This window comes from Pithys albifrons, chromosome 1 (genome assembly GCF_047495875.1).
Source record: "Pithys albifrons albifrons isolate INPA30051 chromosome 1, PitAlb_v1, whole genome shotgun sequence".
NCBI lineage: Eukaryota > Metazoa > Chordata > Aves > Passeriformes > Thamnophilidae > Pithys > Pithys albifrons.
In genome coordinates this window covers 44,311,615-44,327,267 of record NC_092458.1, presented here as the reverse complement: position 1 = coordinate 44,327,267, position 15,653 = coordinate 44,311,615, and the positions used below count along the sequence as shown (strand labels likewise).

Below are 15,653 nucleotides of genomic sequence, written 5' to 3'. Positions count from 1 at the left end.
CCTTACCTTCAGTGGACTTCTTACAGTCTGCAGAAGAACTTCCAGCTTATGCTGTCCCTATAGGCCTCAGGAGACCATGGTGTCCACAGTTTTAATAAAGGAATATACCAATACGATGCACTCTTAAGGAGTTTTGTTAGAAAAGTTCTATTTCTGAAAAGACTACATCGTAGATTGTAGCATTCCAATAAAATGTTTTTGCAGTCAGTATAAAATATAACAGATTGAAATAAAAACAGATTAAAAGCAAGTCTTCTCTTCATTACATCCTCACTATGAGGAATCACTGACATCTGAAAACACTGAGCATCTATGTTGATTCTGAACTATTATTAATAGTAAGAGCCTTTTTTAGCCTGACAAAACAAAAATTTCTATAACTGCTTGAATTAGATCACAGTAAACTTAATGAGACAAGCAAGTGCCTTAACCTGACAGAAACCATTTAGCACTCCTGGTCCTAGATAGCATTTCTTCAGTGACATTTGAACTTTCCACAGAACAAAGCAGCAACACTTGCTCTGAAAATGTAAGGTAATGAAATGTCCTCCTATTCAAACTTCCCTTCAGAATGAATCATGAAAGGAGAACAACAGCCATTTCCTTTCAAAAAGTCTATTAATAAATATTCAGTCAGTTGTAAAGAACAGATACATAGTGAGAAAAACTGGTACATTTTCAAGGAATTTGAAACATCTGTAGTCCTTGGATTACTGATCTTTAGATCTGTTCTTCACTTTTGGAGATTCTGGGAAAATTGTCTTTGTTTCTATGGGGAGACATTCAAGACTGGAGTAAAGACTATGGATAAACTTCCCTAAGGTATGCTAAGAGTCCTGATCAATTAAACAAACTGTTTTCATATTTAGGTTGTAAACCCAGAACCTTTCTACAGAGAAGCAAGTGCTTTGCTGCACAGTTAAAAGTTTCAATTATGATTTGCATATTCACGTATTCAAACATATTCCATTGCTATTGTTTGAAAATATATCTGATAGGTTATCATTCACTGAAGATATTTTTTCTAACTACAGCTTTTGGTGGTTTTGCTGCCGTTTCAGAGATTGATCTGGTACTTTAGCTACTGAACTGCAGCAATACTTTCCTTTTTTATTTTTAACTGGTGTCATGCTAATGCTTTAACATTTGTATGTAGTACCTAGAATTACAAGGAAGTACCTTGGGGGCATAGATTTCATATTACTCTCTGGCTCTTCAAAGACATTAGGGCTTGCATCAGGAGTAACTGAGATGTACGGTGCAGGTACTGAAGTTGAGCGTAAGTATCTCATCTCATCCTGGAAAAGGTTGTCATCCTGGTACCCAACAAAATTTTCATGATGATGCCTACATGAAATTAGATTTTTAAATTAGGATTAAGGATTACAAGTCCTGAAACACACACATAGGCGGAAGTCCTTTGCCAATACATTTAGTGAGCCAACACTATTCATTTACTCCTCACATACTAATGCTTTTAATCTAGTTGTGACTTAAAAGTGTTAGTGGAAAATACAATGGCATTTTCAACCAAGAGGAAGCGGGGATCAGCCTTTGCTATCTTTTAGTATTTATATCTCCAGAATATAATTTAGGCCCAAACATCTATCGAACATAAACATGAGACACTACAGTAAAAACTACTTAGAAATAGCAAGAAGGCACAAGTCTTCTGGTTCCTTCTAACATTTTTAACTATGAAGAGAAAAAAGTAGCACACAGCTACTAACACACTGAGTTAAAATCTTTGGGAAATTCTAAATTCTTTGGACAGAAACTAAACTGTTGTTAAAAAATATTTAGCATTGACAACCTACTTAGGGTATATTTGACAGTATGAGAAAATACAATCTATGAAAGTGAACAAGATCATGGATTAAGAAACAGAATAACAAACATTATAAAGAATTAAGAAAATACATATTCTTCTATGCAAGTTTTAGTTTCATTTAGACACACATTTTTATCCAACACTATACATAGATGAGTATTAAAATCAATATTCATACACTTCCTTTAATTACCTTGCTAAAGTCTGTAGATAGAGACATGGCATTTTAATTGGAAAGTCTTCAGAAATTCCTTCTTTGAGGCTGGGAAGTTGAGATTGGAATGCTTTTGCAGGGTGATAGCAGAGGATACTAGGCTCAGCAGCACTACTCAGCGACAGTAAATACAGTGCATTTGCTTTAATCACTTGATGAGCTTCCATAGTTGGCAAGGCACGAGGTGTCTTAACTTGCATTGGTTTCCTCCTAGATTGTTTAATCTAGATAAATTTAAATAACATATAATGACATCATACTTCACTACTGGAAAATCTGACAATATAGCTTATTGTAAATGTGCTTGAGTCTACCTGTTGTAAAACATTTTCTATGACAAAAATGCACTTCATTTATTTTTGTAACTTTGCAAACATTTCATAAACAGCTCATAGCTTTGATGACTGCCTTAAGATTAATTTTGTGTGCAAAAAGTTTCCACAAATATAGTTTAAAACAGGAAATTAAATTAGTTTTGTTCTGCTTACCTTAAAATCTCAACATATTTGCATACTTTAAACAAGAATTTGCAATTAGTCTTGGAACACCAATATAAGAACACCACCCTTCATACTATTATATGAGAAAATTGCACTAGTGCCATCTTGTATACAGTGCTCTGGATTATTAAGATCATTAAAGAAACTATAAACACAAAGTTAAAACAACATTCATTTCAGTAAACAAATAAAACAATCCAAAGTTAAATAAACTGACATACTTAAAAAATTAGGTATTACATTCAATGCTGCAGTTATAGTGGGATAAAAAAATTATAAATTTGAAAACGCTATCATCTGAAGGGAAGAAATCTGATCAGAAGTTAGTAAAGTTTCTATCTTATTATATTAAACTTATCAATGGCATAAGAGGATATTCCAAAACATTCCAAAGTTATGAAATTCCAAATTTTTTAAACTGGCTCTACCTTATTTTCAAGTTGTGAACACAGCACTATTAAGCAGATAGACACCTAAAGATATGAGAAACAGCTGAAAATACCTTCTCTCTTGCTGCCGCTTGCTTTTCACGGAGATATTTTTCTCTGCATCGATCGCAAACCAAATACCAAGTGCTCCCTCCAATACCCCCATCACCACAGTTGCCAGCCCATCCTCCGCAGAAGTGCCCGATGCTGTTGTAGCCTTGGCCACCCGCGTAACGCCCGCAACCTGCGCCGGGGAGAGAGGGGGAAACGCGTTATTTCAAAAGAAGGGTTATTACTGTATTTTTTAGTGCTCTAAAAGAGGGATGAAGAGGGTGGAAGGAAGACACTTGTCTTTTCCTGGCCTAATTTTCTGCTTTTCTATATGTCTGAATCGGTTACAAAACAATGTTCTTGTCCATGTGTCCCACCAATATCCAAAGAATCCAAACACACTGTAGTTTTCAAATTTTTATTATGAACTTGTCTGAAGCATCAACAGCTCCCTAGTCAAACAGCTCAAGGATGGTAAGATCAGTATTATAAGTCAGCCAACATTATCTCTAAGTTAACAAACATAAAACCCTTACCTCCTAGCTAACAAAGCTTAAGAGGGAATAGAGTGTATTCCTTTCCTGATTAGCTTTCCTCAGAAAGATTCAGGGAACTGATAACTGCTGAATAGTAATTTTGATTTAATTTTGCATACACACATACCAGCAAGTATACCAAATATCAAGTCACTGATACCCAGTACTGACACAGCAGATAAATAAAAGTTTTCTACTACTGAGAGTAGAACAGTAACAGAAAACTTTTGGCAATGCAGAAATACTAAATGACCAATCTCATTATTTTTTATTTTCAATTTTCTAAGCAGAGGTCTAAATCCTGAAGTGTAACAAAGGGCATGTTTCTGAAGAGCTACTGTAAGGTCAGAACATTATTTTAATTATGTTTTAAACAATGTTATTTGGCATATTTAAATCCATAATAACTTAAAATCACACATAAAGATGTGTAAATAATTTGATGTAAGTATAAATTTTAATTTAGCGTATATTACAGTGAGAGTCTGATAAAAAAATTTACTGGCTTGAAACAACACTCTCTTCCCCTCCTGACCTCTTTCTCCCTATCCCCTCCTCTGCCCCCCAGTCCCCTCTTTTCCCCTTTACTTCTTCTTCTAATTTTCTTCTCCCTTTTCATGATGGGCTGGAATTTGCTAAATCAATCCTTTGTGAAATGCCCTGTTGACTGAATGCATGCTTTAAACTTTTGCCAAGTTCCCTCATTTTCCTAAGTTTGCCAGTTATGAGTGTGTTATTTTGACCCCCTGAAAACATCGTAGCCTTTTCCCTGTGTGCAGCCTCGAGGTATAAAAGAACTGAAGGCCCCTTTAATAAATCTGGCAGGTGGGTTTAGGGGCCTTCTATCTTTTTGATATAAAACCCCTTCGACGAGCTCATGAGGTGAGCCTGGGGTCTTACACTAATAGACAAGATAGTCTGACTGACAACAGTAATACCAGACCATGGGTGTGAAAGACTCTTTACAGATGGACATGGGAATTAAAAAATACGGAATCTTACCTGGATGAGCTTGTCTCATGTGGTAAGTCACTGGATATGGATGGGACTCTCCACACAACTCACAGATGGTGTCTTTTTCAGGTCCTCCCACTGCAAGCTGGGCCATTTCGCCAAAGAGATTTCCCCTTGGCCTTGTCTCAACCTTTTCTTTTTTCTTTTTCTCTTTTTTAGCTTTCTTGTTATCTTTGTCACTTTCCTTCTTTTTTAACACTGCACAAGAACCAGGACTGGGAAAAATCATGTTTTGGGAAGCTGCTTTAATAGTTGCTAAAGAAATATCTTCCCAGAAGGCTACTAAGTGCTGCAGTGTTAACGGAAGAGGAGACTTGGATTTCATTGTGTGATGACTGGATGTTTCAAAGGAGGTAGTTTCAGTTTTTCCATCCTCGCACTTTTCATGCAGAGGTGGTTCTTTTAACATTGAGAGGACTTTGTTTTTATTGATGCTACCCATTTTAGATATATCTGGTCCATGAGGTGAGATGTTGAACATGTTAAGAGCAGATGATATTTCCAATGAATGTCTATTTTTTAACTTGGTTTCTTTTTCCTCTGCAGGCTGCTGAGTAAGACTACTTCGTATGGGTGCATGCTCTTTGGACAGTTCTGGATTAAACTTCAAAAAAGATGAGCATGCCATAGCATCATGAACTATTCCTTCATGCCAAAGAAATGCAGCAAATACAGCTCTAGCGCACTCTGCAACAGAAGGTGACATTGCTTGTTTGGCAGGCTCTACAGCCTTGGAGCCATCTCCTTTGAAAAGAAAGCTAGATTTTTCCTTTTTGGGTCTTGTATGCCTACTAGCACATTTACGGCTCACTTTTGGAGATGCTCTCATGTCTTGCTCATCCTTCAGTGGTGCTTTTCCTATGCTGAAATGAACTTTATTAGAACCATCATCAAGACTTCTGAATTCGGTGTTGTCGTCACACGTGGTATCTGTAATACTGTCAGTCTTTAAAGTACTTGAAGTACATACTTCAACTACCTCACTGTGAAGGTTTTCTTGTACGACATGAGGGGAAGGAGCTCTATTTTCTGTTTCTGTAACAGGTTTTCCATCTTTTGCAATAATTTTTGGTTTAGGTGAAGTGGACCTCCCCCTTAAGGGTTCTGTTAGTGGCACTTTCTTTTTGCGAAGGGTGTCTGGATCTAATGTGTAGGAATCTGATTTGGAGCGTTCTCGAGGAGGATCAAGCTTTGTTTTGACAGGGGATGAAGGTTTCTGAGGTAGAGTTTTGTCATGGGGCGATGAGGATCGTGGAGAACTAGCACCAGATCTAACAGCTGTAAGTGTCTTTGTCTTTGGAGAAGATGACCGGGTTCCTGGCCCTGGAGATTCTGCTCTTAGGCCAGTAGTTGTTCTGCCATCAGTTTTTAGTGTTTGCAAAGTGTTATGATTTGGTGACAAAGACCTGCTGTGCGAGTCTGACCGCAGCTTTGCAGCATCTGATTTCAGGATAAGACACTCACTGGCAGATAAACCTTCTGTACTTCTGGATTTCTTTTGGTCAGCAACAACTCTGTTCATTCGCACATCAAGTTTGGGTGACCTGCAGTCAGCTCTGTGTTTTGATGATGTGTCTGACTTTCCAGCTGGAGAAACTGGTCTAGCAGCTCCGGTGAAATTCATTCGGTCACCTGTGTAGTACATTTTATAACTGAATTGTTATATGTCGACAATGATACCTTTAACAGCAAAAAACAAGGACTAAAGACCTGAACAGAAGATAAAGATCAAACACATGCTTCTGTTCACCTCAAAATGAAAGGAAACATGAAGGGATCTTTTTTCACCTAGAATATTTTCAATACACTTCTTTTCTCAAAGATACATAGAAACATGCATTAGGAAATATTTACAGAGAAAACACAACTATGGAGGTATTAAAAGGCACAGTTCACCGTTTTCACAAGTGAAGGAAGCACAATTTACACCCTTGGGTAGAATGCCAGGAGTTAAGTAAGTTTATGACAACTGCAACAGAAACCAGGTATTATTTATTATCTCAATGTATGTCAGCCTGACTGCAATGAGACTTGCATAAAGACCAAATGTATTTTCAGAAAAGTCAGAAATTGTAGGAAGTAAACACAGTTACAAGGCAAACTGGGTAAGAAGCTTGCAAAAAGTATTCAAATTGATCATCTGAGGTATCCACCTTTTTAAGACCACAAACTATCCATACTCTGCTACCAAAACACAACCTTCTTAAAAAAACTCCAAACCAACCCACTTTTTTCAACCACAAAGCTAAACTAACAACTCTGGTTGTCCTTTTATTTTCATGCACTCATTTTTTGTTCCTAGACACATTGACTTTGTATATATATTAACCTGCAGAACTATAAAAACTCTAAGGAGCTTAATAGGAGTCCATACAAAAATTAATACAACCAATGTTGAAATCACTGGTAAGAAATTTAGCAGTTAATAAAGCTGTCTCTCCACAAAGCCTTACACTGCAAAGTCTTGAATGCAGAATTAAATCCTTCTGACCTGTATTGGTTTTCATTAGTTAAATATGAAAGAGGTTTCTCTAGTAAAGCTTGTAGATTTAGGACACAGTACTATGGATTATTTTACTTTTCTAGATATTAAAAGTTTATTTCCACTTCTCTAGGTATATTTTTGGGAAGCAATTATTTGTCAAAAAAATAAAGTTTCAATTAATCAAAGAAAATCTGCAAATTTGAGCCTTGATTTTCAATGAGAACAGGAGACAGGCAGTCATCTCTTGCCTAGTACCTTCAGTATTTACTTCAGGTGGGAAATCAGTGTTCACTTTCTTATGTGTTTTGGGATTTGAACCATCTTCATGCAGTTCTCAATAATAAAGCCTTATCCCTATGGTAGAAAATATATAGATGTAGTTTTTCCCTACTATTCCCTATCACAATACAAAAAACCCCTCAAAATTTAGCAACACAGATATTTCCTCACAGATATTTCCTCAAACCAATTCTTATTATTTTGCTCTCTTCATGTTTAAGTACCTATAATAAAACTAACAGCAACAGGAAAAAGCAAAGGGAATGAATTATGTTGGAATATTTAACAAAACTGAAGGTTGGGCACTCTCCTGCCTTCCCAGGTCATGGCAGGAGTTCATATTTCTCTGGGTGGAGAAGATATATTGTATCTATACTCAGGAATAGTAAGCGAATGTAAACATTAGAATACAATCTGAATATCTCAAATATCATTCTCATAAATTTTGAGAGTCTAATCTGTGGGGGTTTTAATGAGTTCTATACCTATTTTTGACTTGGGGGAAGGGGAGGGAAGAGGAAGGAAAGAAGTAGAATGTTACATTGTAGCTTATAAAATGATTGGTTTTGCTAAAAGAAAAAACTAAGAAGTTTCTTAGGTATCAGTCCAAGCATTTCACACATGCCAGCTTAGTTATTCACTAGTTTTTATGATGAGCCATTTTGATTTGTTTATTTTGTGATGGATAAATTCCAAAATGCAAATTAAAATTATTTTTATACACATTTTTCCCAGAAACAAATAAACAGATTAATTTAAGGTCTGCCAGATGAGAAAATACTTTAGGTAGAATCTTTTATGGAATGCCTCATGGAACAGATTAAAAAAAAGTGAAAAGATGACAATGATCTTTTTAGAGGATACAAAACACTTCAAGCCATTCTGCAACATATCAAAAATAAAGTACAAGCTTGATTATTGCATATAAATCAGGAAAACATTCTAGAACAAAAATGCTTATGGAAGGTATAGCCTAACAGTAGCTTCCTAACAAAAAAAAGTCTTGTTTTTTAAAAACAAAGTTTGTATTTGCACATATAGAGGTAAACAATCCTAACTGGCATTGTAGACTATCAGCACAAAAAGAAAAATCCCCAAATGCAAAAACGCCTAATATAGCGAACTGCTTTGTCTGTAAGCAAAAAAAACTAACAAACCAAACCCTAGATTTTATTTCCCCTTTCTTCTTACATACTTCATTTGCCTGTTGCTTGAAAACAGCTCTTATTAGGTTAGATTACCAGTCACTTTCCTGTTTACAAGGCAGAAGGAGGTGGCTAGATTGTGTACCATGGAGTTGTTGCAACTCAGGAAGGCAACACTGAATGGTTATATCAAGTGAGTTCCCAACAAACACCAGAAATGAACATTTGTTTTCAAAACATTATTTTATTAAATGAATGTAATGAAAATGAATGGAAGGAGAAAAAGAAGAAAACAACATTTTGCATGTAAAAATTTGAATAACCTTGCTATGTTGGCATGCATACCCACCCTTCAGCTTGTGAGAGAGAGATGAAATAGCAGAGGCAGGCCCAGCTACATCACTAGTTTTGTAAATACGCTCACGAGAAGCAAGGCAGCAGGATGGAGTTTCTACAGTGGAAAACAGTTGCACAGAAGCAGCACAGATTCAATGGAAAAGCAGCAAAGACAAAAAAAAGCATTTCAAATGATACGCATCTCCTTTGTTAAGTATTCTGAATTCACTGTTTAGACTCCTACATTAACTTTAAATGACAAACAGTAGTTTCTTGTAGAATGCAGTTTCCCTGAAAAAAAAAATGTTGTGACTTCAGTATTAGTTGCTAGGATCTAAAAATGTAATTTACGGAGACTAACCAATGAGATTTTTGGTTTATTATAAAAAAAAGTAGTGTCTAGTTTGGAACTGAACCCTGGTTTGAAATGTTAACTTTTAATCTGTAAATTCAGAGATGAATTATTTCAGTATCCCCTTTCAGCTGATCAATTTACACATTGTATAGTGAAAATCAGAGAACATCTATATATTGGTTTTGGAAAGTCTCGCTAATCACTGAAAAAAATGAAGGAAGATATATTAAGCTCACCAAAATTTTCTGTTTTCAAAACTGACTGCACCTCAATAAACTTTTGAAAAACTTCACTTATGTAATGTGAAGTTTCTGAATACAAGAGACAACTAGCAGTAGATGAGTGTCTATCAAATGGTATATACATGAAGAAAACTCTGTATTAACTCTTAAAATAAATTTGCTTTAACAAAATCTGATTTAATCCAAGATAATTTTAGTATAGTCTACTAACACCAAATGTAGAAGTGCAGCTCTGAATGAAACTTGAAATGAGATAATAGAGACTGTTAGTTTTAGTCTATCATTTTGCTTTTCTACTTTTAATTTTAATTCTAATGCCTAATCCTTTGTTTAGAAAAAGAAAAATGTCAAAATCTTGCTGCAGTAGTAATTTTAGAGATAATGTGGATGTTAAAAGATATCCTGTTTTAGATAGACCCTTTTGTACACACAGAGTAAGATAACTATTGAAAATAAGTAATTTCAATTCCTACACTGCTTAACATGTCTTTTTGTCTGGTACTACGTTTCGTAACTCGTACACATAAAACATACTAACCCCCCTAGCTTATGCAATGACCTGTAGTTCTAGAGAGTCTAGATTGAGGTGTTCATATGTTTGAAGTAACTATTAAATTCTTTAAAACAAGAAACTCATCTCTAATTTCTCTGCACAGTATTGGCATAGATTTAAGAACAGTATTACCTATTTTTGATACTTTCAAATGCTTTGGAGAGATCCAGTACTAACTCTATATTCTGAGTAACAGGGTATCACTCCATCAATTTTTAAAGGTAAAATGCAGAAACAAACATTAGGAGCACAAAATAGAAGTAGAGGCAAGCCTAAAAATGCCAATTTGATACACTAGCATTCCACTCCATGAATAATTGAAAGCAAATGTTTACTCAATCCACTTTCATAAATGCACATTTATACTTCATTCTTTCACTCTATGTCTGAGAATACTTACATTTTATAATGTAATGTAGTGAATGGTGAACAATGTGTGACTATTCAATCATTTCAAGCGTACTGCAGGTCAAAGAGAATGACTTTGCCACACGATTTCCTTGCTGCCTTGGCAAACAATCTGTGTCTATCAAGGATAACTGATCAGCCACATGGACCAGCATTTTGATCAGAAGTTCTTCTTTTTGAATCATCCTCAAAGACTACAAAGTCTTGAAATAAAAGGCAGGCAAGGTCTGTCTCATGTCACACTCAAATGTGACAGTATATCTTTAGTCACACTGTCTCCTTCAACACAGAAATACTTCCAGCATGAAAAGCTACACAATATGGAGAGGTAAGAGGCAGCTCGATTCCTATGGCAGGATAGTCTTGTAATAGCTGGGCCTACTTCCTCTCAGGAAACACTGGTAAACCAACCCAGGATACAAGACATACCACTAAGTGATTCATGTTATTCTTTTTTAAACAAACTCTTTAACAAACTGGTAAAATGTCACTGAAGAATGGAGATAAGTTTCTTCTGAAATGCCATTGCTTATATGCGTGATGATGAAGGAAAGGCACTGACCCGACTTTGCCATGTTGCCTAAGCAACAGCTGCCTCTTCAAAAAAAATGTATTCCTCTTTTGCTCCCTGTTACTGACATGGAATCTAAAATACAGCAGTTAGCTGAATTTTCTCAAGCACTGCTATCAAAGCATCTTTTTTCACATCCTGAAAATGCCAAATACCACATTGACAGTTGGCCGAGGATTCTTTTTTTAATTATTTTTCCATAAGTAAAAGAATGTATTGAAGTAAAAAAAACCCTGGATATTAACAATGGAGAAAAGTATTAGAGAATGTTAAAATAGGGGAATGAGTGAGTAAATGAAAGCAAGAGCTGAAATGTAGTATCATCAGAAAAACATTAGCCAAGTTTTTTACCCTAAGGTAGGGTTTGGAGCACCAACTCTGGAGCCACCTAAGTTTACTAACTGAAAGAAGCATTCCTGTGCTAGAAGAGTAGATAAAAAAGGAATTTTATAATTTTATAATTTTAATTACAATTTTCCAAGATGTTTTAAGTCAAATTTATTTCTGAAAATAAAAAAGCTTGACACAGTTAGTACTCTCCTACCAACCCTAACCATATCAGTTTCCCCACAGCTGGTTTTGGATTGACCTGGACAAGTATAAGCTTCATATGTATTGTTCATTATAAAATCTGGAAAGCCTAGGGTATGAAACCCTGTAAGTTATTAGCTCAGAGTTTCAGGAATGATGCTTTGGCAACATGCAGAATCTTCAAAAACAATCAAACCAGCTGTCATTGGTTTCACTGACAATTAAGCAATTTCAGCACAATACAGAGAAGATCAGCAAAATTGGTTGAGAATATTCTCTCCTTTCATTTTACTGAAACACTACCAAGAAGGGTTATGTGCTTCATATGCACACTGGTCTTTTGTGCCCTCTCTACAGTTTAGAAAATGTGGAAAGAAGCCAAAGCCAGTGGTTCTAAATTATTTAACTAGCACCTACATAGGAAAGGAACAAAACCAAAAGGAATGTGATCACACAATAATGAAGGGATATATCAAGGAACTGTTGACATGAATGGTAGGAACTGATCACATATGGTGGGATGGCTGGAATGCAGCTCTGCAGTATGGACTGGCAAGGAAGTAGCATGACAGGACACTGTACTGAACAGCAGCTCAGCCCTGCGGCTTCTGCCTGGACCAAGATGAGTCAGGAAGCAGTAGCTCAGCAAACTGCCATGGCTGCATGGAAAAGAAAGAATGTGATAGATGTCAAGGGGGTCCAAAGCTTTTCTTGCCCATAAATCCATTCTTCATTCACACTATCAACTCATATGTCAGGAAACATGGCATAAAGGTCAAACAGTGACTACAAAGTCTCATACTTCCCTCCTCAGTTTCAGAGCTCAACAGCCAACTGTCAAATTTTGATAACCAATGCCAGACAGTATGTCAAGATCCTGTTTCCCTGACTTGCCATGTCTGAAGAGTTTTATGACCCAGCACATACTACTGAAGCATGACCCTCTACATTCCCAAACTTTTCACCTATTCTCAGAACTCAGACATTTGAGTTTTCAGTGCTTTTCACAAAGTTAAGAGACAAGTAAATCTAGCATGCAGTAATAATCTCAGAGATATGGGAGGCTTCAGTCATGAGCAAATCGGGTACTGATGACCTTACAAACTTCTCAGAAGCAAGCATATGCAGGCTAGGATAATTACAGACTGTTTTGGTGAAATATTCAAGGAAGAAACATACATAAACTTGTGATCTTAATGGAAAAAAATACTTGTTAAGGTTCCAAGTCAATAGAGCTGTTCTTGTACTCCAGGTAGGTTATGCCAACTCTTCTAGCTTTCTTTGACTTTTAGTTGCATACAGGACAGTCAAGGAATTAAAATACGTGATAAGAGCACCTTAATTTGGACTGTCCTCATGAAAAAGAAAACAATCTCTCAGTTTTTTTACCTTATGTAATCATGTCTGAAAATTAGCAAAGGAATTAAGCAGGACAGGACAACCAGCCCTTCCCAGCAAATAACACAAAACTGAGAGAACAGAGTAACCCTTTCTTTTTTTATGATATCCCTTCTGAAATGAATTCTTCGGTATGACATAGAGGACTGTTACTAGTTTACTTATTTATGATGTGAAAAAATTAACAAAGACACTTTTTATTTCTTCAAGAATTGTATTTGAGGAGGTTGTTATCCCAAACAGTAATATCTCTGCAAAAAACTAACTAGACCCTGTATCAGAGGATAAAAGGTTCTGACAAGCCCTTTCCCTCTTCCTTAAATGAATTTGGAAATGAAACCAAACCCCAAGCACAGAAACCATTCCTAAAACCAAAAACTAGCTACAAACACTTCTAAAGGAAAACTACAGTGACTATTGTCACTGGCACAAAGGAAATAATTCTTGAGGATATTCAGCACAATCCTAACTTTGCTCAGAATCACACTTCCACATCAAATGTCTCCTCAGGGGCAGAGATATCTGAGGAAAACTAGAAAATTTAAGTGGTAGACTAATTATTTAGACTGACTTTCAGTCATGATTAGTATTCCATATAACCTCTGTAGTCATGGAAATCTAGGCTGGCACAGCTTCTTTCAACTATTACACTATCATTAGTCCATTTAATAAAGTAAAAATTCAACTCACTTGATACGGACCCTTGGGATTTGCTATTTAATAGATTTAAATTTCAATTACACAGTTAGTAACAGGAGGCTATAAAGTGCTTTGGAAATAATGAATGAAAAATTGCGTACTTAAAATGAGATTCTGTTACAGTTTTATTATAACTGCATCAGACTATTAAAAGAACAAGTATATGGATATGGTCCTACAGACCTCCCTGACAATATGCTGAATTTGAATGAACTTGTAAATGGAAGATTAACAAATTTTCAGAAAACCAAGGACGCTCAAACAGTAAATTTTGTCCCATACTATTCTTAAATTTTGATGGTGAAAATAAAAATGTTACTATTTCTCTCCTTTATGCATAATTCACATTATCTGCATCAAACCTGAAATTGCATAATAAACTGTTTGAAAGAAAGCCCTTGTATCAAAGCACAGTCAGTGCAACAGCATAGCAGTTCTCGTCAGTGATTTCTGCCCTGCTGGAAGGGCAAATAACCCTGTCAGTTAAGATCTTTTAATAAGCTAAGATCCCAAAGCAGACACAAACTTGAAAAACTTTTCAACTTTCATTATTATTTGATTTGGTAGACTACAGGTTCTCCCCGTATCTGACAAGAAAAGAGGCATTCTTTTGAATCAGGGATCCTCATTAAAACACAAATGTAGCTTACTGAATACAGTTTATCTGAATCTGTTGGGACAGGCAAACCCATCAAGCAAGATCTTGTGGGGCAGGCAATAAAAATGCTGACAGCTTTTCTTTTCATAGAATATAGGCCTGCCTAAATGCTAAAAGACAGATCATCTGAAATTTGAAAGAAGACAATAATGGTTATTTTTGATGCAAACCTGAGTAAGAAACTCTGACTTTACTACTCTGAACAAGAGAAGAAAACTAAAAATGATGGGGAAGAATATACAACTGGCAATCAGCTGCTTTATCTGAGTAGTTTCTGGAATATTATGCTTTTAGAATGTTGATTTAAGTTCAGAATAACCACTAAATATCACAGGAAGAATATTTCTCATAGTCTTTATACAAGTGCATCAGAAATTTTAATGTAGTTCTCACATGAAGCAATTTCACTGTCACTGCAATATGCTGAGCTGGATAGATCCAGGACTGCATAGATACAGAGACTGAACTGACTTGAGAGTCCCACAGAAAAGAACTAAGGCACTTCAGAAGGACAGTTTATGGGAGACAGGAGAAAACTGGTATACCTGTGACCCACCCATGCTGTAACTGTTCTGTACGTAAGAAAGAATTTACAGCAGTATCAGCTACCCATCATGAAGGCTGAGCTTTTAGTTTTCATTAATCATGATAAAAAAGTTTCCTGTGCTCCCATCAGCAATCAGTTAACTAGTTACATCTCCAAGTGCAAAATTCCATGCCCATGCCAATCTTATGAGCACCCAACAGAAGACTACCAAAACCTTTCTTATGAGTAGTGCCAAGTTGTTCCCACTGTCCAGCTACAGTCCTACAGCTCGGAGCAATGACAAAATCAGGAATTTAGGAGGTCAATTAACAACTGTGAACTTACTGCAGTGCATTTTTGATGTGAAAAGAATTATCAGCATCTCATACTATATAAAATATTTAATTATAAACCCAGAATTACATACAATATTGAAATTGCACTTTCATGACTTGTCTACAGTGAAGAACACATAAAATAGCAAAATAATGTCAAAGTAAAAATTCAAGTTGAATAAGTATACTTCTTTAGGAGCATTACCTCACATGCATCTGAATCATGGAAAACTTAAAAAAAAACAAAACCAGAAAGGCGCACTGAGGGATGATTAGTAGCTGGTAAGCAACTGAGAACAGCAATGTCAAAGCTGCAGAAATGGTCTGATGAGGCAGGTAAGGCTGACAAACTTACTCTGAAGCTGTGGCTGAGGTTGCTGGAAGGAAAGGGGCTGTCCGAACACAAATGGACTGTGGACTAGGGAAGAGGGAGGTTTTGCAGCTTGATCAAAGATGGAAGGAGCTGGGAGATTTGGCCGTGACTGAATGGAATTCAGTATGGCACTCAGTTGGTCACCTGTAGTGGGCAAAACAGTCAAAACTACAACCTGTTACCTG

At 36.1% G+C, this 15,653-nt stretch overlaps 1 protein-coding gene across 15 annotated transcripts in view; it reads right to left on the bottom strand.

Annotated features, from left to right (window-relative positions):
• The window catches only part of MYCBP2 (MYC binding protein 2), a 184,352-nt gene that overhangs the window by 28,151 nt on the left and 140,548 nt on the right, over positions 1 to 15,653 (bottom strand). For 12 of the 15 annotated variants that reach the window (XM_071549741.1, XM_071549724.1, XM_071549780.1 and 9 more), the window contains 5 exons: positions 15,451 to 15,612; positions 4,563 to 6,206; positions 3,048 to 3,217; positions 2,025 to 2,269; positions 1,180 to 1,347 (listed from right to left, as the gene is read on the bottom strand). In XM_071549741.1, the coding sequence (XP_071405842.1) occupies positions 1,180 to 1,347; positions 2,025 to 2,269; positions 3,048 to 3,217; positions 4,563 to 6,206; positions 15,451 to 15,612 (2,389 nt within the window). The remainder of the gene's footprint in view (positions 1 to 1,179; positions 1,348 to 2,024; positions 2,270 to 3,047; positions 3,218 to 4,562; positions 6,207 to 15,450; positions 15,613 to 15,653) is intronic. The other 3 variants (XM_071549773.1, XM_071549757.1, XM_071549753.1) reach the window with 1 other exon arrangement.